We start from the raw sequence: 25,173 nt of genomic DNA on the forward strand, positions 1-25,173 counted from the left end.
GCTGTTGTGGTTTTGTTGCATCATCGTGCTTCACAGAATTTAGTCTGATGGCTAAGAAACTCAATTTTTGTCTCCTCAGACCCTGGAACCTTCTAAGTCTGGATTCACACCTATGCAGTTTTAGCGCTTTTTGCATTTTGCAGATTTGCACTACAGAACGTGTTCCATAGGAAACCATGTTAAATGGACTGTAGTGCAAATCTGCAAAATGCAAAAAGCACTATAAGCTGATTTTATAGTCCCCTATAGTCCACTATTTGTTGTGTCAACAGTGTGATAAAGAGAGATTATACAGATTATTGCTACATTCATCTATATATATTACATGTGTCTCATTGATATATTGCATATACATAGGAATTTTATTATTGATATTTATATATATACATTTTTTTTTTACACTGAAGCATTTTTTGCACAGTCGCATTTTTTAGAAATTTTTGCACAGATTATTGCACAGTGCTAAATCATCTACATTTATTTATAGTATGAGCGTTCATTGGCATTGATTTATTTGAACACAAGCTCATATTTGCACCTAGCAATTCTGCACAACATCTTTAGCGGTTTTCTGCACAGTCGCATTTTTAGCAATGTTTGCACAGATTATCGCACAGTGCTAAATCATCTATCATTAGGCCACCACTATTTGTTGTGTCAGCAGTGTGATAAAGAGAGATTATACAGATTATTGCTACATTCATCTATAAAAATTACATGTGTCTCATTGATATATTGCATATGCATAGGAATTTATTATTGATATTTATATCATTTTTTTGCACTGAAATCATCTTATGTGCACAGATTCATATTTGTATTTTGCAGAGCGCCATGAGTGTTCATTGGTATTGATTTATTTGAACACAAGCTCATATTTGCACTTAGCAATTTTGCACAGCATCTTTAGCGTTTTTTTACACAGTCGCATTTTTTAGCAATTTTTGCACAGATTATCGCACAGTGCTAAATCATCTACATATATTTTTAATATGAGCGTTTATTGGTATTATTTTATTTGAGCACGAGCTCATATTTGCACCTAACAATTTTGCACAGCATCTTTAGCGTTTTTTTGCACAGTCGCATTTTTTAGCAATTTTTGCACAGATTATTGCACAGTGCTAAATCATCTATATTTATATTAAGTTGCGCTGATCACTTATTTATTTTATACCATTTTAGTGCACTCATACACTTTAGATCTAGCTTCAATTTATCAGAGTACTATATTATACATTCACTTTGATAGCGCAAAGGACCTTACTTACATTAATATTGCAGTACATACCACAAAATGAAAGTGTCACTAACGGCAAAACTATTGTTGGATAGAGGATTTTGGATAGCGTAAGGGAGGATTTTAACCCCTGTCATTTTTTTGTTGTTGCTATCTGTGTCCCATAGGGGAGATTTTCCTTCACTTCCTGTCGCATAGCCAAAACATGCCATTCCCATAAACAAAGACCCCATGAATATTTAAGAACCTTGCAAGTTTACCCAGACAGCCCGCACTCTGAAAAGCTTTAAGTGCCGGTTCAAACGTATGCGCTGCGATTTGGTGCAAATTCGCATTGCGATTTCTGCTTGCCATGTGCGATTTCAATGCGGATTTTGGGGGATATTTGTGAGAGGAGTGGTCCCATCTCCGATAAAATTTTTTATAAAATCTAGGCAAAAACAATCCTTTTTTGATGTGTAAAATGCAGCTTGTCTGGTCAACTATGTGTGCTTGCCTCCCATACCTAGAATGTATACATTAAATAATATATATACTTATATCTACAATACATATCTTTTATACCAGGGCTGGAGGGTAACAGGATGATGTTCTTCAGGGATGGGAGTGGGGTAAGAGGAGTGATGTTCTGCAGGAATGGGAGAGGCGTGACAGGTTACATTGTCTCCCTATCACCCTTAAAATGGTTTTAAACCTCAGACATGAAATGTGAACAAAGCATATACCTTTATAGTGTGTACTTTTCTCAGTCCAGAACACCTAAGGGGTTCATTTACTGAAACTGGAGAGTGCAAAATCTGGTGCAGCTTTTCATGAAAACCAATTAGCTTCCAGTTTTTCATCAAAGATTAATTGAAAGAGCTTAAGTTAGAAGCTGACTGGCTACCATGCACAGCTGCACCAGATTTTGCACTCTGTGGGTTTAGTAAAACTCCCTTAAGTGTAATTTCAGTACTCTGCCTCTTTCCTCTGCTATCTGCATGAGTCACTTCTGACAAGTTTTCCTAACACCAAGAGAAAAAGGGTGATGGGAGTGGTATCCAGCACACAGCCTGTGATTGACAGCCTTGGCTCTCTTCTGTGTGCTGTGTTAAGGCGGGTGTGTCCCTTCCCTCCAATCAGCTCTCACTGTGCTCTGCAGAGTGTAACTTCAGCCCCCCCCCCTCTTTCTGAAATCTCAGACAAGCTGTATAAAGTCTGGGCTTGGAATGGCTATAGAGAAGAGATGGCTGCAGATTAACGGGTACAACTTATGTGGGAGGCTTTGTTTCATCTCTGTGTATCACCTGAAGCCAGTTACTTTGGGGGTTAAAGTGGTTTTAAACCCTTACATATACCCAGCAATGTATGTGTCAGAGAGGTTACCTGGTTGAGCGCCGGTGCGTGTTGGGGCGCGTTGGTCGCGTCTGATGATGTCAATTCCAGCCACCTGTCTGTCTGTTGCCTGCTGGAATGTGTATTGTAAATAAGTCTAGTATGGGATCTAAGAGTCATTAGATCTCCATTGTTGTTTGTGTTAATTAACTCTGCTATTGTGTGAACAAGAGTTCGGTGTTGATTTGTGATAATGTTGATTGGGTTTTCTGAGCTACAAGACGGCCAGTCTGGCCTAAAGGTCATGACTGAGTCATTTAGGCTGTCTAAAGGGATTAGTTAATTAGCCCGTGTAAATTAGGTTTCTGGTCACAGGTGTATGTTCAGAGTAATATGAGCAGGAGGTATACACCTCCTCTTTTACTGTATAAAAGAGCCTGTATTCCTTTCAATAAAAGAGATTCCTGGTTGAACTTACATACAGCCTGCCTGGTGTTTGTTCTGAGCTACACAACTGGATTAGAACGGCACATAGCTGTAGTTCTAGTCCCGGAGCATCAGATGACCGAACCATCAGATGTTGCGATCTGCAATCTGATTCTATAGCCGCAGAGGAGTGTCGGAAGAGTGGAACCGAGCGAGCAGGGGCTCGTTACATTGGTTGGCAGCCGTGGAATTTGCTCTCCAGTTACTGGGACACTCCAAACCAGCCTGCAGGAGAGCCACGCTGAAAGACTTACTTGAGAGCCGTGGAGGGAATGGTGGGATCGTGCTTCCTTGCCATGAACACATCCAAACCATCACCTGGATCCAAGGTCCAGATAGCAGGAGAGGAGAGGTAGAGATACCAGCCACCACGGAAGAGGAATTCAGAAGGAGGTTGCGAGAGATGCAGATGCAGCACAGAGGACCAGTATCAGAGCAGGTCCTGCTAGGATGGTTTGATTCTATCCGCTGTGAACTCTGGAAGGAAGTGCTAGCCCGTGAGCAGCGAAACCAGGGAAAAGTTCTCCCCTCCATCCATGTAAGGTACTGGTCGCAGTATGAAGTGCGAATGCTGTTATTGGGGGAACAGCCGAACCAGGAGTGGACAGCTGAGTTAAGCAGGCTGATCCGGGCAGAAATGCGGTTGGACTAGAGCTACAGAGCCCTCCAGTGGTATGTAGCCCAAGTGTGCCCATGGACAGTGGATGACAGCCCCACGGAAGGCTTTGACTACGATTGCCTGGGATTGTTGTACTGGAGGCTGTCCAAGGACCCTGACTTTGGGAGTGATCAGGAGTGGCGTTTGGAGGAAATAATGGAGCACAGAGAGTGAAGACTGAATGTCTCGGAAGTGCACTGGGCACAGGAAGATTTGGAGTTTCTGGCCATTCAGGAATGGGAGCTTGAGATGGTCTACAGACAGCTGCTAGACTCTGCTCAGCAGCAGGGTGGGGCTCCCTTTGCCTGGGACTATCAGGAAATACCAGTTGACAACTCTGAAATCCTGGCTGAAGAGTTGACAATGTGGCAGAGTAACAGTGTGCTTTGCCAACCTGCCCCCACAGCTAGGGAGGAGGAGATCTTATGGCGGATGCAGCAAGTGCTGACTGACCTTGATGATCCTGTTTCTGCATGGGATGATCTTGGATGGAGGAATGTGCCTGTCCAGCAGCATGCCAGAGAATCGGCAGTGGAAAATCTGAAGATTGCCGTCCCCAAACCTGAAGTGCTGACAACAGGGCAGAGCTCTGCTAACCTCTGCCCAGCACTGATAGCATCTTCTGGGTTCCATGGAGAGGAGATGGTGAACCTTTATCCCCAGACACCAGTTGCAGAGTCAGGGGATTTGATAGACTTTTCTGCTGAGGAAGAACAACCTGGTGAGCCTCCAGCAGAAGAAGAGCTGTTATTAGGGTCAAACTTCACTGTGCTCTGCCCAGCACTGATAGCATCTTCTGGGTTCCACAGAGAGGAGATGGTGCACCTTTATCCCCAGACACCAGTTGCAGAGACAGGGGATTTGATAGACTTTTCTGCTGAGGAAGAACAACCTGGTGAGCCTCTAGCAGAAGAAGAGCTGTTATTAGGGCCAAACATCACTGTGCTCTGCCCAGCACCAACAGAAGTATCTGTGAAGTTACAAGGAACTTCCCCAGCTGAAGCGCTGGCAACCGGACAGAGGGTCCAAGATCTCTGCCCTACACCTGTGGCGGTTCTGGAGGCTCAGGGTGAGAAGGAGGTGGTCACTTCCCAGCAGCAGAACAGGATACAGGGGAAGAAGGGAGAGGAGGTGTTCGTCGTCCCTCCCCAACAGTTGGCCAGGGTGGAAGAAGTGGTCTTTCCTCCCCAGCAAAGATCTGTGCACCTGGGAGACATTACCACAGACATATCGTCCCAACATCCAGATGAGGGAATGGAAAAGGAAGCAGCCGGCTCACCTCACTAATGGCAGCTACACAGTTTGGGAGTGGAGGAAGCCAGCCTCCTGCCCCAACGGTTAGCTGGAGCGGAGGATGCGGAGTCCCCAGCAGAAGTGCTGGCAACAGGGCAGAGTGCTACCAACCTCTGCCCAGCACCGGCAACAACTACAGAGTTCCAGGGAGGGGGGGCAGTCGGCCTCCCTCCCCAACAGTTAGCCGGAGCAGATGGTGTGGGGTTTCCAGCAGAAGGGCTGGCAACAGGGCCGAGTACTGCTAGACTCTGCCCTCAACTAACAGAGGATGAATTTCCTGTGAAGGTGGATGGGACTTCAGTCTCCACCTGTATACCCCAGGGATGCTGGGCAGTTAGCCCCAGACACTCTGTCTTCTCTCCAGTGGCAGAAAGGACTCCAGGGAGAAGGGCCAGTCCAGGCCTCTCCCCAGCGGCAGATATGTTCTCTGAGAGAGGCAGAGGTTGGCTGGGTGAGTAATGCTTTGTTTGGAACAATTTGTTTGGAGTACTGTGTGGGTACAGGCATTAGAGGACTGGAACTACTGACTAACTTCGGAGTCAACCCGTCTGGGGTCTCCTCCTGTGTTAGTCTCCTGCCGAAAGGGGAGAAATGTGACAGACCTAGCCGGGAGAGAGACTTTTGGAGGGGACTGAATGTTAGCCTCTTGCCAATCGATCGTGGGCCTTGGCATTTGGGGGAACGGTGCTCTTTGTGATACCCGCTACTCTTAGTACCTGAACTGTTTCAGAGATTAGGAACCGCTACAGTTTTCACTAAGCTGGATCTCCGTGGAGCTTATAATTTAATTCGCATAAGAGAAGGGGACGAGTGGAAGACGGCTTTTCGTACTCGATTCGGGCACTTCGAGTACCTCGTCATGCCCTTTGGCCTGTGTAACGCGCCAGCAACCTTCCAGCACTTCGTCAATGACGTTTTAATGGACCTGTATGTCATAGTCTATCTGGATGATATTCTGGTTTTCTCTGCTTCCCTGACTGACCACCGTAGGCACGTACGAAATGTACTTACCCGACTCAGGCAACATGGGCTTTACGCCAATCTCGAAAAATGCGAGTTCGAGCTCCAATCTATTCAGTTTCTGGGCCTGATCATCTCTCCCGAGGGCATCAAGATGGACCCGCAAAAAGTATCCGATATCCTGGACTGGCCGGCACCTGCAGATAAGAAAGGGGTACAGCGCTTTATTGGCTTCGCCAATTTCTATAGGAAGTTTATCAAAGGATTTTCCTCGATAATTTCCCCCATCACTGAGCTCATCAGACAAGGAACCCGGTTTTGCTGGACTCCTAAGGCACAGTTGGCCTTTGAAGAACTCAAAGCTCTGTTTACCTCTGCCACCATTCTTAAGCATCCCAATCCAGCCCTACCTTTCGTATTAGAAGTTGACACATCTGAAATTGCGGTAGGAGCGGTGCTCTCGCAAAGGCAAGGCGCCAAGGCCCTCCTGTACCCTGTGGGGTTTTTCTCATGTAAACTTTCATCTTCAGAGAGGAATTATGATGTGGGGGATCAGGAACTCCTGGCCATTAAGGCAGCTTTAGAGGTGTGGCGTTATCTTCTGGAGGGTGCTGCTCACCCCATTCTGGTCTGCACGGACCATAAGAACTTAGAATACCTGAGAACGGCCAAGAGACTAAAACCGCAGCAGGCCAGATGGGCACTTTTTTTTTCCCGATTCCAGTTCCACATTACCTACAGACCTGGATCCAAGAATGTCAAGTCTGACGTACTCTCCCGCATGTTCCACGACTCAGAAAAAGCCCTGCCTCCAGACACTATCCTCCCTTCTGGAAATTTCCTGCTTCTTCAAGAAGATCTTATTTCTCAAATTAGACGGGCCTCTATGGGGATGACCCCACCTGCTGAGGCTTGCGCCAAAGACGGACTGTTTTGGCGTGAAAACAAAATTGTGGTCCCTGAGGAGCTAAAGGTACAGGTGTTAGAACTTTTCCATGACCACAAGTTGGCCGGACACTTTAGCGCACGAAAAACAATCGACTTAGTACAACGTACCTTCTGGTGGCCTCACCTTATTAAGGATTGTAAGGAGTGTGTTGACTCTTGTAATACCTGCGCCAGAAGCAAGAACAGCCGGGCGAGGGCTTGGGGTCTATTAAAGCCTTTACCAGTCCCAGAGAGGCCGTGGAGCATGATTTCAATGGACTTTATCGTTGAACTCCCCCCATCAGAAGGCTTTTCCTCCATCTTTGTTGTGGTAGATAGACTGTCTAAAATGGCCCATTTCCTTCCCATGAAAGGTACCCCCTTGGCTATGGAAACAGCTAGAATCTTTATTAAAGAAATTATTAGATTACATGGCGTTCCAATGAACATCGTTTCTGACCGAGGTGTCCAGTTCACCCCCAGATTCTGGAAAGCCTCTGCGGCTCCTTGGAAATCGAATTGGCATTCTCCTCGGCCTACCATCCTCAGTCTAATGGGCAAACTGAAAGGACGAATCAAACTCTGGAGCAATATCTCCGCTGTTTTTCTGCGTTCTCCTAGGATGATTGGGCCTCCCTGCTTCCTATCGCTTAGTTCTCATATAACAATTCCTTACACTCAGCTACCAACCAGACACCATTCTATGCCAACTATGGCTTCCATCCATCCTTTTTGCCTGGGTCAATACCCCAGTGCTCCGTTCCTGCAGTATCCGAAACCTCTGATTTCTTTTCGGCAAACAACAAGCTACTACAAGATACCATGGTCAAGGCCCAAGAATACTACAAGAGGATGTTTGACAGGAAGAGGCGTGGAGAGCTTGTTTTGGAACCAGGCAACCCAGTATGGTTGTCCACCGCTAATCTGAAGTTAGCTTGTCCGTCCAAAAAACTTGGCCCTAAGTTCTTGGGTCCCTTCTTGGTAAGGAGGAAAATTAACAATGTGGCCTACGAATTTGACCTGCCTAACTCTCTGAAGGTACACCCAGTCTTCCATGTGTCTCTCTTGAAACCGGTTACTCCCAATTCGTTTGTTGGCCGTAGTGTCGGTCCACCCAAGCCTATTCTAGTTAACAGCGAGGAGGAGTATGAAGTGGAAGCAATTTTAGATTGCAGAAGAAGGCGCAATCAAACCCAATACCTCATTAAGTGGAAAGGGTATGGGCCTGAAGACAACTCATGGGAGCCAGAAAGCAACTTGCATGCCAGAGAACTCTTGCAAGCATTCAAGGATTCGCATGCCTCCAAGTTGGCCCAACTGGGCTTTCGGAGTCTGCCCTTGAGGAGGGGGCACTGTCAGAGAGGCTACCTGATTGTGCGCCGGGTCGCGTTGGTGCACACGTTCCTGTGTGTGCTGGGGCGCGTGCTTCTGGGGGCACTGGTGTGTCTGATCCAGCTGGCCATAGTGTGCCTGGTGGTGCTGGTGTGCGCGCCGGCGTCCGGGGGCGCGCTAGAGCGCGTGCGGGTGCACGAGCGTCTGCGTATCGGCGTGCACATGTGCGCGGCGTTTGCCGCCAATCAGCCTGTTTAGGCTTGCTGCAATCTCTGCTCAGTGCTGCCTGATCAACAGCTCCTGTGCCAAAGTTCCGTTACTCTCTCTGTGTTCCCGTGTTCCTGAGTTCTGATCTGTTACGACCCGGCTTGCCTATTGGACCTTCCTGACTTCTGCCTGAACCTGACCCCGGATTGTTTGACCATGCTTCTGCCTGCTCCTCTTGTACCTCTGCTGCCTGCCCATTGCCGACCTCTGCCTGTGTGTGACCAGTCTAAACAGCTCCTGCTCAGCATCTGTTTCCGGTGTTCCTGACTACTACCTGCTGTTTGGATGACCACTTCTCTTCCGGGATCCGGATCCGTGCACCAGGCTCTCATACCATTCCGCACTCGTGGGCTCCCTGTCTACTCTATCGGGGGTCCCGAGTCGGATACGTAAGGGAGCCTACCCTCTGCCCAAGTGGACTCACCGGTCTGGTAAGTGAGAGACCTGACAGTATGCAAGGGGCGACACAGTGGTGTAGTGGGTAGCACTACCTGCCTGGAGGTTGCATGTTCTGTTCTCCCTGTGCCTGCGTGGGTTTTCCTACGGTTTCCTCCCACACTCCAAAGACATGCTGGTAGGTTAATTGGCTTCTGTCCAAAAATTGGCCCTAGTATATGAATGTGAGTTGGGGACCTTGGATTGTGGGCTCCTTGAGGGTAGGGGCCGATGTGAGTGTGCGATGTATGTGTAAATCGACGGCGCTATATGGGTACCTTAAATAAATAATAATATAATAGATGAGCATCTTAATGAGATGCAATGTACAGGGATAGGGATAATTGTAGACACGCACCCACACTCACTCAGGTTGAACTGGATGGACTGGTGTCTTTGTTCAACCTTACTAACTATGTAACTATGTAGGAGGGCAATGTTTACACAGGGAGGCAATGTGTGCGAGGGAGATTTGTACAGAGGGGGGTAGTGTGGACAGGGAATAATATGCGCCGAGGAAAAGCGGGGCAATGTGGATATGGAGGTATGTGTGCAGGGGAGAAGGGAGACGGTGTGTACAGTTGCCAGATTTAATATCTCATGTTTCTAATTGTATTCTGTTAAGCCACAGCCAATATTCAAATCAATCCAACCATGCCCACTGTTTTTTTTAACAGAAAAGTTTATTTAAGTTTTTACAAAACAAACAAACTATATTGGGTTAAGCAGCAATACAGACATCTTACAAAGTTTTCTTACAATTTTTTAACAGATGTAGAGAATTAACATCAAAAGCAGCAATATATGAAGATGAGCTTTGTGTCAGATTTCAAAAAGATGTTACAATCATATTCAATACGGCACCCATCTAAAGTAGAGGCGTGGGAGGACCCATTGATCACCCTTGGCAGAAAGACTCCTATCTCACATTCACAAGAAGAGACATAAATAAGTTTGTTGTTGGTAGGAGGGGGCTTGTGTCAGGTATAGTGAGCGCTGGCTCGTACACCTCAGTCAATAGTTAGATGTTTTGCCTTCACCCATGCCTCCCAAATCTTCCCAATTTTTGGGGGGCAATTTCTTCCCATGTATGTCATTTTATATAATGGCAGTGCCTTATTTACCAAGGAATGCCAGAGCTGTCTGGTGGGTGGTTGAGATTGATTCCATTGCAATGGGATTGCTTTCCTAGCATATAATGTGGTGTAGAAGACAAGCAGTTTTTTCCCCCATGAGACCTCAAGGAAGTCACAGATACCTTGCAGAAGAGGGATCGGACTGTAGGGGATCTTCATTTTCCCAATAGAATTAATATCAGCCAGTATATTTTTCCAGAAGTCCTCCACTCCAGGGCAGGACCAGACCACATGGAAAAAAACAGCATTATCTGAGCCACATCTAGCGCATCTCGCCGATCAGGGTAAATTCTAGCTAAGCGTATTGGAGAGTAGTATGGACAATGAAGAAACTTGAATTGCATGTACCTATCTCTAGCTGAGATTGTAAGGGGTAAAAATTGCTGAATTCCCTCTTCCCAGTCCTCATCCGTCAGCTCCGGAACATCCCTCTGCCATAACTCGCATAATTGGGAGACTCTAGACGTGTCAAGGGATGCAAATATATTGTAGAGTGTGGACAGTGTTTTCCCCTTATCTGGAGATTTAAGCGTAGCTTCCACAGGTGACCCCTCTAGAGTCAGTGGACCTGGGAATTGGGACCTGAAAGCGTGGCGCAGCTGAAGGAACCTAAAAAACATGGGATTCGGGAGATCTTTATCTCTTTTCAAGGCATCAAAGGAAATTGTCCCTGGGATACTATATCCCCAAGGGTCGTGATCCCATGCCTAGCCCAAGCGATCGGATCAGGGATGGAGCGAAAATGAGGCAAACGAGGGTTGCCCCACAAGGGGGTTGCTGGGGACCAATCTCTGGGCCCCATGAGCTGTTTTTGAACTGTATCCCATACCTTAAGGGTCGTTCTCATGGGGAGAGTCACATGAAGATTGGACCTAGGGCCTCTATATACCAGATTCCCCAGCTCCGCATATGAACCAATCAGTGCTGCTTCTGTGGTGCAAGCGGGGTTGGTCGGGTCCTCTGAGAACCACCATTTTACAGTTACTAAGACCGCCGCCCAGTAATATTTCAGGAAGCAAGGCAAGGCCAGTCCCCCCAACATACCTGGTAGTTGTAAAGTTGATCTATCTATTCTAGGAGCCTTCCCCTTCCAAATAAATGAGGTAATGATACTATCCAAGTGTTTAAAGAAGGTTATCGGTATAGAGACCGGGGTTTGCCGGAATAAATAAGTAAATTTGGGTACTACCGACATTTTAATTAAGTTAACTCGGCCAACTGGCATTAGGGGTAAAGATTTTCAGGTGACGCATCTTTGGGATAATTGATTGACCACTGGGTTTAGGTTAAGGATTATATATTTTTTTAAATCACGATGAATTTCTACACCCAAATACTTAAACTGGGGGACCCTACGGAGCTGGCCGTCCGTCTGCACGGAGGCGGATCTAGCATGAAGAGGGAACAGGACCGACTTTCCAAAGCTGTTAATTACTGAGAGGGCTGCCTGTAGAGAAGTACCGTCGTCCCTAAGGTACAATAAGGTGTCGTCAGCATATAACGACACCTTTTCTTGTACGGGTCCCCTTGTGATCCCTCGGATTTCAGGAGTAGCCCGGAGGAGAGCGGCCATGGGTTCAATCGCTAGGGCAAAAAGTCCCGGCGAGAGAGGGCACCCCTGTCTGGTCCCTCTGCACAAGGGGAATGGCGGAGAGAGTACAGTGTCTGTGCGTACTCTGGCCGTCGGGGCCCTGTACACCATCCTGACCCAGGAGATAAAGACTGGACCGAACCCGAATCTGTGGAGGACCTCCCAAAGATAGCCCCACTCCACAGAGTCAAAGGCCTTCTCTGCGTCCAGAGAGGCCACATTTTCATCCTCCTCATCCTCCTTTCCCGAGGCCAGGACCGTATACAACCTGCGGATGTTTATATCTGTGCCCCTACCTGGCATAAAACCTGACTGGTCTTCATGAATAAGGGTGAGTATTACTTCGTTTAGATGCTTGGCGAGAATTTTGGTCAGTACTTTCGCATCCGAGTTAAGCAGGGATATGGGTTGATATGAGGGGCATAATCGGGGGTCCTTCCCTGGTTTGGGTATAACCACTATAATGGGTTGTGCCATAGACAGGGGGAGCTCCCCAGTTTGCAAGGCCTCTAAGCATTACATGCATCCTACTGGCCACCTCCCCCATATACTGTTTATAGAATTCAGGAGGGAGACCATCCACACCCGGGGTCTTTCCCGTCTGCATGGAACGCAAGGCCCGCTGAACCTCCTCCAGAGTTATTGGGGCCTCTAGGCCCTCCCTCGCTGCGGCTGTAAGGACCGGGAACGTTACCCTATCTAGAAAGTTTGAGAGCTCTTCAGGGGAGTATTGTGTCCTAGAGGAGTATAAAGTCGAGTAATAGTCAGCAAAGCAGGCATTAATATTTACTGGGTCGGATACTAGAGTCCCATCACTTTTTTGGATATGGGCTATGGTAGAGATCGGAGACTGCTCCTTGGCCAGCCAGGCCAGAAGCCTGCCCATTTTTTCCTCTTGCTCGAATATTCTCTGTGCTTGCGCCAGTTAGCGTTTATTCGCTTTGGCCACTCTGAGCAGCATTACCTCCCTATAGGCTACCTTCATGTCTTGCGCTATAATAGGATTAGAGGTAAGAGTAAATCTAGCCTCTAAGTCTCGGGCCTTAGCTTCTGCTTCCTCCAGTAACAACTTATCGTTCCTACGTTCCCTGGCTATGGATGACATATAACAACCTCTGATATAGGCCTTAAAGGTGTCCCATACAGTCCCTGGTGTGGAGGAGTTGGCATTAGATAACCAAAACTGTTTAATCTCCTTGACCATCTCAACTTCTATAGTAGGATGTTTAATCCAAAACCGAGATAGTCGCCATATTCTGTTTGTGGAGTGACAGTTTGCAGCGTACACAACAGTGGGGAGTGATCAGATATCCCCCTCAGAAGCATCTCAATACCTATAACTTTGCGGAGCATGGGTAGACTGGCATACAGAAGGTCAATACGGGATAGTGTATTATAGGAGGAGGAATGACATGTGTACATACGATCCGATGGGTGTTTCCAACGCCAAACATCCTTCAACCCCAGGACCTGAGACCAACGAGACAGCGGCGAGTCAGTGGCAAGGTCTGGGGACAATTTATCTAGAGAAGGGTTCGGAGGAATATTAAAATCTCCCATAAGAATCACATTATCCATGGGGAACTGAGCAATCAGAGTAATTATTTTCTGTAAAAGGGATATATTAGCCGGAGGGAGATACACACCCACCAAAACCATGGCTATCGTGTCTATGACAGCATGTATCAGCACATACCTGCCTTCTGGGTCTATAAGAATATCAAGGGGTTCAAAGTTGAGAGATCTGTGGATCAATATGCTAACCCCCCTGGCATAGCTAATGTACGTGGCATGATAATGATATCCCACCCACGGTCTCTTCAGACTAATATTCTACCACCAACTAAATGTGTCTCCATGAGAATGCATATATGAGGCGTATATTTTTTAGGATAATCAAAAACTAGAGAGCGCTTGATTTTATGATTAAGACCTCTGACGTTCCAGGACAAGATCCTTATCGGGGCCATATCTCGGAAGGACAGAGAAAATCAACGGAGAACCATATACCACTGTGTCCCAAGGGTAACCTCCTCCCACGCAACCCCCCACCCACCAAAGGGTTCGTAAGGAACCCGCAGGAAAGGAGTAGATTGGGAGACTTCACAGCATAACCTAGTCTCTTGCTATTGTAAAATCATCTGCATTGAGATACATTCCAGTATGTAAGTGAAAAAACAAAACAAAAACCGTAATATAACAGAACAAACAAAAAAAAAAAAAACAGAACTTCCCTCCCATCCCACCCCACACCCCTTAACTGAACTTTGAGGTGTTTAAGTACCCATAACAAACATAAACCAACTCAAAAGTAGGAGAATTCTCCTAGGGGGGCAGTGTGTATCCATTGACAAGCTTAGGACCTGATCTCCTTACTGGAGTTCAGGGACTCCACTTCACGCATTGCCTGTAGGCCATCACTGATATAAAAAGTATTTGATTTTAGGGGGAACAGAACAACCCTTCAGCGTTTAAAAGCTACATAAACTTAGAATACTCTAAGGGTTCAAACTTAGTTTCAAGAGTTACTATCTTAACCTGTAGGAATTAAACAAGGTTAGTCAGCAAGTATTAAACATTTATGCTTACAATCAAGACCTAGCCAAGGGAGAAGGCAGTCCACCCTTAACCCCTTCATCCGGTCATTATCTCCATAGGCGGAGCACAGTTCTAAGAGAGATATTAGTGTCACTTATACTCTCGGTTCTCTGACAACAGGGGTGTGAACACAAAAAGAAAGGGTAACCAACAGCCCGCGACAACCCATCATCATCCACCTCCCTCCCACCCCAGGAATATAAGTCAATATCCAGGGGGGTCATGGGGGGGGGGGACTTATTACAGCAGAGAGACAGACGTCGCAAGGCGACCAAAAGACAATATGTCCCCCCTGACCCCTGAGCACAGGCCTGCTCAGTAGAATAATATTCCAAATTCCACAGTGGCACCCATCAGTGCAGGGATGCCACAATAGAAATCCTGTAACCAGGAAGGTCCAGTGAGCCACCGTCACTTGCCATTCGTTTTCATAGAATGAGCGGGTTGCACAGGTAAAGAACTGTGTTTCTTACCGCCAGACAGTACGAGTGAAGTAAAGGGGTATTTGTGGTGTTCTCCGATGGAAAGATTAATGACTGCGTGGCAAGGACTCAAGCCAACTGGACGCGTCCTCCGGGGAAGTAAAGAATTTTGTGGTTTCCCCGTCCACCACTCTAAGCCGCGCGGGGAATAGCATGTTATATTTGAGGCCCCTGGTGCGCATTTGGGCCTTGACTTGGTTGAATGTCCTACGCTGCCTCTGCGTTTCAACCGAGTAATCAGGGAATAGCTGATCTTTGTATTTTCGGATCTCAGTTCTCCCACTTTTCTGGTTTCCCTGAGGAAATAAATCACGATCTGTAAAGTTGAGCATTCGAAAAATAAAGGTACGTGGCGGCGCTCCAGGCGGACCCCGAACCGATGGCATTCTATGGGCGCGTTCCACCGTAAAATGGGTAGAGAACGGTGCCTGTGGAAGGAGGGTGCGCAGCAGTTGCTCCGTGTAGGCGTCCAGATCTTGTTCTTCCACTCCCTCTGGAAGTCCCACCAGGCGCAGATTGTTTCTGCCATTTCTGTTCTCCTGGTCCTCAGCACGAGATTCCAGCGTTCTCATTTTAACTTGCAGTATGCGGAGGGAGGCACTGTGATCTCGGACCGTATCTTCAGTGTCTCCCACTCTGCATTCAGCCTCCGTCAGCCTATCTCTGTAATTGTCCATATCTCGTCTTATAAGGCCCATTTCGGATTGCATCTGTTCTGTTTTCGTAGTGAGGGTAGCTTGGCAGCCTGTGATTGCCTGCATTAGTGCTTGGAATTGGTTCGTACCTAATTGAGACGACTCTGCACATGGTTCTGTGTGCTTCGTCTGGGACGCCATGTTTGAGCACGTCGCTGCACGTGTATCCCGGGCCGGCGGCGATGTTGTCTGGGGGGGTTGCCGTTTCCTCTGAGCACCGGAGGATTTTCCTCGCATGCCCGGAATCAGTCCCAGCCTATCAGCTAGGGCAGTATACTTGTATGTCCCAGGGGATCGGGGTATGGTGACTATGAAGCGTGGAGCGTCTGTTTCTCACTGCCTATCAGGACGCTCCACGTGTATACAGCCGGCGGCACTTGCAAAGCCAGACGTTGCTGTCCCTGCATCTCAAAGTGGCCCACTTACATGTCTGGCCACAGCTTCAGTACGGCGGGGCAGGCAGGGTGTTACATAAAGTCCTTAGAGGCGAATACTGGAGCCTGTCGGGTGCGGAGTTCCCATCCCTCAGAGGCGTTTGTGAAGCGTGGAGCGCCTGTCCCTTACTGCTTATCAGGGCGCTCCACGTGGATACAGCTGGCGGTGCCGCCCGCAAAGCCAAACGCCGCTAACACTGTGCCCCAGATTGTCTCACTCACGTGCGTGCCCAGTCACAGTCTCAGTACGGTGGGGCAGGGGGGCAGGCAGGGTGCCTGTAGAGCCCTTAGAAGTGAATGCTGGAGCCTGTCAGGTGCGGAGCTCCCGTCCCTCAGAGGAGTCTGTGCAGCGTGGAGCGCCTGTCCCTCACTGCTTACCGGGACGCTCCACGTGGATACAGCCGGCGGCGGTGGTTACAAAGCCAAATGCCGCTCTCTCTGTGCCTCAAAGTTTCACACTTGTGTGCCCGGTCACAGACTCAGTAATGTGGGACAAGGAGGGTGTCTGTAAATCCCTTGAAAACGGATAATGGAGCCTGTCAGGTGCGGAGCTCCCTTTCCTCACGTCCTGCTAGGTCGCCATCTTGACCATGCCCCCATGCCCACTGTTTGACATAGTGCACATAGTGCACTGCTGGTCATTGTCTCCCTGAAGTGTTCCTCATTCTCAGGTTCTACAGTTGGGAGATATGTCAGTGTGAAAGCTAGTTCAACCATGACAAAGTTGCCCACTTCAGAATAGGGCTGACTTAAGCCGCGTACACACAATCGGATTTTCCGACGGGAAATGTGTGATGACAGGCTGTTGGCAGAAAATCCGGCTGTTTGTACGCTCCATCAGACAATTGTTGTTGGATTTTCTGTGGACAAATGTTGGATGGCAGGTTTTAAAATTTTCCACAGACAAATGTCTATTGCCGGATTTTTCGAGCATGTGTACACAAGTCCGTCGGAGAAAAGTCCAAAGTACAAACACGCATGCTCAGAAGCAAGGACGAGCCAGAAGCAGTCGGTCTTGTAAACTAGCGTTCGTAATGCAGAATTAACATTCGTGACGTGGCAAATGATGAAATCTCAAAATTCAGTGCACATTCTCTTCTTCTTTAATGGGATAATAATGAAGCTGCTTTGCTGGTGATACTGATGGAGTTATTGCAAACAAATTTTCAAATGCTTTTTTTTCTGGTGACATCAAGAATAATATTATTATGCTTTTTTTTTTTTTGGGCAAGTTACCACAACACCATTATCCCGTAGTTTTTAAGATCAAAGATAAAACTATGTTGGTGTCCCTTGTCAACTTTACATTGTATTTTTTTAAATGTAACTCCCTACTCCCAAACTGTCATTTGAAGTAAAACACATAGCCAACACACAATGGCTGCGCTGCTATCAATCTATCCAATCAAGAGCCGGGAACCCGTGGAGAGAGGGAAAAACGGGCGGCTGGGAGGCTGGTGACCATACCTCCCAACATTTTGAGATGGGAATGAGGGACATCTACTACCAAACGTATGTAGGCATAGGACACGCCCCCTGCCACACCCCCATAAAGGAGAGTTAACCCAAAAAAAGGTTAATCAAATCCACAAGGGTTTTTTCTTACCACTACTATTCCTTTATATTGGCTTTTAAAATTTACAAATGCAGCAATTTAGAATTTGGATGAAAGGTTTAGCACTGGGAAAGACTTTTTGAAAGATAAAAAGTGCATTTTATATACAGAGGGAGATTGCTTCAAATCAGGGACAGGAGCTTTGCCAGTGACTGCAAGGTGTTTTTTTACCTTAATGCATAGGATGCATTAAGGTGAAAAAACACGAGCCTTTACAACCCCTTTAAGTTATACCTGTTTATCCGCATCCATCCCTTCTCTACAGGCAGGCTTCCAAAACACACGTTACACAGTATCTCTCAGCTCTGAAAAGCAGGGGGTGGAGGTCTGAACTTCTAGTGCAGAGCTCAGACACAACTACTTCCTCACATTACACAGAGAACATGCAAACTGTGGCTGTCAAACACAGGCTGTGTGCTAGAGCTCCCCTCCCCTGTCTCCCATTAACTCTTGGAGTCTGGAAAAGTTGTCAGAAGTGACTCATGAAGATTAACAGAAGAAAAGGGCAGCAGAGAGAAATTAAACTCAGAGCTTTGGATAGAGACAAATACACAGTATAAAAGGATGTGCTTTGTTCATATTTCATGTCTAAGGTCTACAAACACTTTAGTGTAAAACACATTTTGTCTTTAGAGTAACTATAATGTGCAGTGTGGTAAACCATGTGAAAGTTTTAACGTAACCTTAATATTTTATGAATCGCTTCTTATGTTTTCTAGGACAAAAAAGTCTATTAACAGGTCACTGTCTGTATTTTTGCAGGTGGTTTGGACTATTTGGTGTTAAACCACATTGGTTCAAGCCCATTTCAAATGTGGGATGGAGATATCCAGCACACCAGGTGGCTAATGGAGGTTTGTTTTGATTTTACTACTCCGAATATTCTTCTATCTAATATTGAAATTTTAATCTCATACACCACTTACACAGCAAAAGCACTTTTTTGCAGTCACCTCATTTGCAGCTTATAACTTTCACTATGCTTACAGGTGAACTTCCTCAGCTATGTCCATCTTGCCACCATGGCTCTCCCTCACTTGACAGAATCAAACGGCTCCATTGTTGTTCTATCTTCTCTGACAGGTGATTTTTGGTTATTGAAAAATCAGTTACAGTAGATGCACACTATGTATTTGTTTTTTTTTGTCTTTGTTAATTTATAATTAGAGTATACAGTTTACTCTGCTCAGTTATTGCAGGACACAGGAGAGATCTCGCTCACTGTGTCCAATTCCTGACAGCCGGCTGCGGGGGGCGAGGGGGGCTGATGAGGACGACAGGAGGGGCAGAGGAGAACACGGGGGCTGGAGGAAATCAGGGGGGAGGGTGGCGGAGAAGGACACGGAGGGGGCTGAGGGAGGAGCACACAGATCAGCTGGGAATGATCGGTGTGGCGGGAGGGACAGCTGCGAACACTGATCTCCCTGTATGCCTTTTTAGCTGACAGCCACAGGAGGAAGAGAAGGCGAACCTGCTGTCAGCTAAAAATCTATACAAAGGAGATCGGTGTTCACAGCTGTTCCCCGCAGCACCAATCATTCCCGGGAGATCGTGAGGTGCTTGCAGGTGTGCGGGAGCCGCCACAGAAATGCGTGGAGACTCCCGTACCTCGCGGGAGACTTGAGATATCTGCATGGTTTCACTGTGGCTAAAATGGACTGTAGCAGATGTAGCACTGCCCCCGTAGAGGCTGCTGAGTATAGCCTTCTCTGGGCCTCCCGCTGATTATCCTGCAGCCAGACACTTGGGTATTTTCACACTATCACCTGCACACTCTTCCGCTCGTCATCCAATGATCAGTCTAGGGTATTTGGTTTTTTTGGTATTTATTGGTAGAACTTAAATAGGAGAAGGGATTAGTGGGATACTCCAACTTGAACTATGCACAGATAAGGATAACTCTCACTTGACCCCATTAAATTGATTTGGATAGCAGATTCCCTGCTGGACCACACTATAGTTGTGTGGGAGGAGAAGTCCTTTGCTTGCTCTGGCAGCAGACTCAATGCACCACTTTTCTTCAGGACACTTGCTAGTATCCCTTTTGGCTGGCACCCGTCCACTTACTTCACTAGCCTGAAGGGATGGCCCTCACAGAATAGGCCCCTAGATGCAGGTCTGAACTCACAGTAGACAGGAATAGATCCTTCTAGACACGTCTCCCTCCCAACATCTGGGTTATAGCTTCTGCAGTTCCGGCCCTCAGATCGACCACCTGAGGCCGCATGGCGGCCTGTACAGAGGAGGGGCAGCAGCCCCCTTCCTCTGGGATCCTGCTCTCCAGCCGAAGACCCCAAGCACATGTGCCCTAAGCATATATACAGTCACCCAGCATGCCATGAGGCACCTGCTTCTGCCAATGGCCAGGGCTGTAACTATGCCTATGCTCCCATTTGTCAGGTTTCCTCCCACTATCCAATATGCCTTGTCCTATTGGACCAGTGTGATACTGGCAGACAACGTGAACAGCATCTGAGCACAATGAGCAGACCCTATCAATGGATCACTGCTCCCTGGTAGGCAGAGAACACCTAAATTTACCTAATAGCCTCCCTGGTAGGCAGGGAAACCCAAAACTATACTCTCTTTAGCACCTACCTCAGAGGGTGCTACACAGATTTTTTGGGTGTAAGTATTTTAAGAGGAATAAAGACCTAAATGGGGGGAGGTTCAAGCTGAAAATAAAAATGTTAGTTTAAAGGCTATGTTCATCTTTTACATAAACTGATCCATGTAGGCAAGGACCAGTTTAGACAATAGTTTAAAATACTCTGCATGATTTGTACAAAATATTGTTTAATGGAAATGCTATACCTGTAGGCCTTTTTCCTCACCCACGCCTGGACGAAATACTCCCAATATTTACATATCTACATCCTGGCTTTTTTCCAACTAAATGGCATCTGAGCCTTCTTTGAGGACAACTAAAATGAAAATCTATTTAATGACCTCGAAAAAGGAGGTTTGTGTTCATTTTGTTGTAGCCCAGAATATGGGATGGAAAGGGGCCACAACAATGTGAGAATCCTGGTGGGGATGTGGAACTCTTGCAAAGGGAGAAAGAAGGTGTGCTTCGTTCCTGGAAATAAGCCAAAGTATGGAAATGTAAACGGTGCGCATTGCAAACGCTGTAGTACACTCATGTGAATGTGGCCTTACATCATGACTCAAGTAAGAAAACGCATGGCTCTTCTCTTTAGACAAGATTTGTTATCCTGGTTATCCGCTTTAAAAGATAACTTTACTTTTGTTAAAAATTATTAGTACATAAATTAATGTCGAGGGTGTTTAATAAGTTACATTACATGAGAGTCTATTCTGATATGTTACTTTGATCATCCAGGTAAAGTTGCAACCCCATTTACCACTTCATATAGTGCAACAAAGTTTGCATTGGATGGTTTCTTTTGGTCTCTGCGACATGAACTAGCCATGAAAAATATACCTGTCTCCATCACGTTGTGCATCCTTGGCCTTATTGATACTCAGTCAGCCATGGAGAAAATCAAGTGAGTAAAAAGTTTGTTTTGTTGAAATTTTGCTTACATAAATAAAGTATAAAAATACCTTGAAGGACAAGAAGGGGGAAAAATACAACTTGGAACACAGAAGCCAAGGGGAAACAATGGGGGACATTTACTAAAACTGGTGCACACAGAATTTGGTGCAACTGTGCATAGTAATCAGCTTTTAACTTCAGTTTGTTCAATTGGGCTTTGAAAAAAAAAAACCTAGAAGCTGATTGGTTACTATGCACAGTTGCACCAGATTCTGTGTGCACCAGTTTTAGTAAATCTCCCCATTGACTTATCATGAGAAATACCTAAAATAAAAAAAATACAGAACATTAAAAGGAACATAGGCATTTATGAAAGCATAACAACTGTAGCAATAATCCCCAGAAGAGCCCCTGGAAATAAACGGTGTCCCCCTTACCTGTTCAGAGGCTGCCCATCCTGGTTTCAACCCTAGAGTCACACTGACACATATAGGCTCAGTCAAGGGGTCCTAATAAAGTGGAACTTCACTCTCCCAATGCTAGCAATAGTAAAGAAAAATATATCATATTTACCTGTTTTAAACTTTTTATTTTTTTTTTACACTTCAGTTACTTCCTGGTTTCCTGCCTAGGCAACTTATGTCATACTGTACATCACAGGAGGGGTTTTCTCAGCTAAGCACACTCTCCTGCATGCATACTTGAGCTAAGGCCAGGAAGTAAATGCTACATTTATCATTTGTGCTTACTCAAGGTGGCCATGGCCAGAAATGCTAGGGGGGTGTTTTTCAAAGTGATTTCTCAGTTTTTGGTTTGTGGTGCTCAGATTAGGCCTTATAGTAGCAGCCTCAAAATGATGCAGATGAAAGAGAGGACAGTTAGTAAATCTAAGACCCAATTCGAGCAGTCAGTAGTTTGCAGCCACTTCTGGCACCTCACCCTCAAGAAGTACTTTCACACCTGGAGCTGCAGACGAAAGGCCCCCACCTCTCCAACCAAGCTTCCACTGGCCAGTTTCCTCCAGCAAGCATCCTTCAGTCCCTCAGAACATGGCACTTGCTGAGACCCACAGGCTCCCGCTGCTGTCAATCAAAGTCAGTGAGCCAATGAGGAGACAGGGCCGATCTGCAGCTCCATGTCTGAATGGGGCTGTGCTGTGGGGGCACTCGGCAGGAGGGAGGGGCCAGGAGCGTCGGCGAGGGGCCCAAGAAGAGGATGATCTGAGCTGCTCTGTGCAAGACCACTACACAGAGCAGGTAAGTATAACATATTTGTTATTTTAACCAGGGCACTTTTACCTCCTTTCTTCCCAGGCCAATTTTCAGCTTTCAGCCCTGACACAATTTTGAATGACAATTGCGTGATCATGCAATGCTGTACCCATATTAAGTTTTTCTTATTTTCTTCCCACAAATAGAGCTTTCTTTTGGTGGTATTTAATCACCGCTGGGTTTTTCATATTTTGCTGAAAATTTTGAAAAAAATAATCTTTTTCTTATTTTTTTTTTTTATTTTGCAAATAAGTAATTTTTCTCCTCTGATGTACGCTGATAAGGCGGCACTGATGGGCACTGATGAGGCACCACTCATGGGAAATGATTAGGCGGCACTGAAGGGCATTAGGTGGTACTGATGAAGCACTAATATGCCATACTGATGGGCACTGATAGGTAGCACTGATAGGCGGCACTGATGGGCGGCACTGACTGGCATCACTCATGGGCACGGATTGGTGTTACTGTTGGGCACTACTGGGGCTGCACTGATCATCAGGCTACTGATGATCAGTGCCCTGAATACCTGTACAGTCTCCCCTGCGAGGAGATGCTGATCAGCTCTCCTCACCCCACACTCTGTCTGTGTGAGGCGAGGAGAGCCGATAAACGGTACATTTGTGTTTACATGTGACCGGCTGTGATTGGACACAGCTGATCACATGGGTAAAGAGGCTCTTTACAGAGATCAGGGTCACCTAGGGTCACAGCGCGACTGCGATCACTGCGCTGCACGCCCCTGCAGGCACGCAGGAGCGGTGACACTGGGGTGACGTCAAATGACGTCGCCCCAGAACGAGAGGGGATACCGCCCGCTGTGATTTTACTATACAGCGGACGGGAGGTAGTTAAACAAAAAAACAAGACTTTAGTATCACTTTAATTGAACAAACTGAATTTAGAAACTGATTGGCTACCATGCACAGCTGCACCAGATTCTGAGTGCTCCAGTATTAGTAAATGCCCCCCCTCCCCCAAAGAGCCCATTCCTGGTCTCTGCACCCAGCCTTCATCGCTGTCAAAAGTTTGTAGAATTCACCTCCGTAACATCTCTAAAATTCGCCCTTTTTTAACAAATGAAACCACCAAGCTCCTCATTCACTCCCTTGTTATCTCTCGCCTTGACTATTGCAACTCCCTTCTCATTGGCCTACCGCTCCATAGGCTATCCCCTCTTCAGTCTATCATGAATGCTGCTGCCAGACTTATCCACCTTACCAACCGCTCAGTGTCTGCCAACCCTCTACTTCAATCCCTACACTGGCTCCCAATCACCCAGCGAATTAAATTCAAAATTCTAACCACAACATACAAAGCCATTCACAACTCTGCCCCAAGCTACATCACTAATCTTGTCTCCAAATATCACCCAAATCGTCCTCTCCGCTCTTCTCAAGACCTCCTGCTTTCAAGCTCTCTCATCTCCTCCTCCCATGCTCGTCTCCAGGATTTCTCCAGAGCCTCTCCCATCCTCTGGAACTCGCTACCTCCATCTATCCGGCTATCCCCTACTCTTGCTACCTTCAGGCAATCCCTGAAAACTCATCTCTTCAGGAAAGCCTATCACGTCTCCAACTAATCTCCTACCACTTCCACCAGCTCATTCCCCACAGTTACAACCTTTTGTACCACCTGCCCCACCCTATTAGATTGTAAGCTCTTCTGAGCAGGGCCCTCTTAATCCTATTGTATTGTATTGTATTGTATTATAACTGTATTGTCTCCCTTTTATATTGTAAAGCGCTGCGTAAACTGTTGGCGCTATATAAATCCTGAATAATGATAATAATAATAATAATTGTCACCACATTGTCTTAAATCTCTTCAAGCTCCAACTGTCTCTGTAGCTTAGGAACCTTTGCCAAAAGACAGGAGACTCTTGATTTTGATGTGGCTTGGGTACAGTAAAGTGCTCCCACACACCTTCATCACATTAGACCTGTCGGCACTTCATCTCTCAACTCTGGGCACATATAGATTGTCATTTCCATATTCCCGGGCAACCCATTTCTTGCCGATCTGCTGTATATCCACTTTCTTAATTAGATCTTTGTGTGCCTGATTCTGTGCTACAGCTTAAGCCTGGTTTCACACATGTGCGGTGCGAATTGAAGCTCAGGTTTCACTGGGGAGATAACAATCTCCTGTTCAACGGATTCATTGCGTTTTTGCTCAGGATTAGAGAGCAGGGAGAGGGGGAGGGAGGGGGGGGAGAGGGGGAGGTGTAGTGAGGAGAAAGAGAAAATCCTTGTTCAGAACGCAATGCATCTGCGAATCAGATGCGTTCCCATAGGAGATAATAGGCTTGTAGTTCGCACCGCAATGCCCAAAAAACGCACACGTTTTTTGTGCAATGCGCAGTGCGAATGCAACGCACATATGTGAACCAGATGCATTCATATGAATGTATTTTAAAATGTCCTGCGAATTAGATGCGGTGTAAGCCGCATCTAATTCGCATAGGTGTGAACCCGGGCTTAAGCAAAGGTGTGCAGTGGGGAGAGATCTAACTGGCTTTTCATGTAGACCTCATCCAAGTGCAGCCTTCTCACACTTTCTAACAGTTCGTTGGCAGCTTCATTCTGCTCTGTGGACAGGTGCAATTTATTTTGATCCGAATGTAAATTTGGACAAATTTTTGATTATTCAGATGTATCCGAATCTCCAAATGAAATAGTAACAAATTTCGTTGAAATTTGTTTCATTACGCTTCATTTTCAAATAGCTGGTTGTTAAGGAGCAGAGCAGGCCTGAAAAGCCGGCTGCCGATTCCTTAATAACCGATGACTCATCAGCTTCCCCACTGAGAGCTGAAATGTAAACAAAAGAATGCCGGCAATAGAAAATTCAGCGAGCGCCTCCTCCTGTACCATACCAGGCCACCTGCCCTTAACATGGGGGGGGGGCTGTGCTTTGGGGCAGGGGTGCCTCAACCCA

General features: G+C 46.6%; 1 protein-coding gene across 4 annotated transcripts in view; it reads left to right on the forward strand.

Annotated features, from left to right (window-relative positions):
• The window catches only part of HSD11B1L (hydroxysteroid 11-beta dehydrogenase 1 like), a 115,874-nt gene that overhangs the window by 64,537 nt on the left and 26,164 nt on the right, over positions 1 to 25,173 (forward strand). For all 4 annotated transcript variants that reach the window (XR_012235360.1, XR_012235361.1, XM_073593700.1 and 1 more), the window contains exons 4-6: positions 18,226 to 18,317; positions 18,453 to 18,546; positions 20,807 to 20,972. Coding sequence is in view for 2 of the 4 variants with exons in the window: in XM_073593700.1 (XP_073449801.1) it covers positions 18,226 to 18,317; positions 18,453 to 18,546; positions 20,807 to 20,972 (352 nt within the window). In the remaining 2 variants the exon portion in view is untranslated. The remainder of the gene's footprint in view (positions 1 to 18,225; positions 18,318 to 18,452; positions 18,547 to 20,806; positions 20,973 to 25,173) is intronic.

This window comes from Aquarana catesbeiana, linkage group LG01 (genome assembly GCF_042186555.1).
Source record: "Aquarana catesbeiana isolate 2022-GZ linkage group LG01, ASM4218655v1, whole genome shotgun sequence".
Classification (NCBI taxonomy): domain Eukaryota; kingdom Metazoa; phylum Chordata; class Amphibia; order Anura; family Ranidae; genus Aquarana; species Aquarana catesbeiana.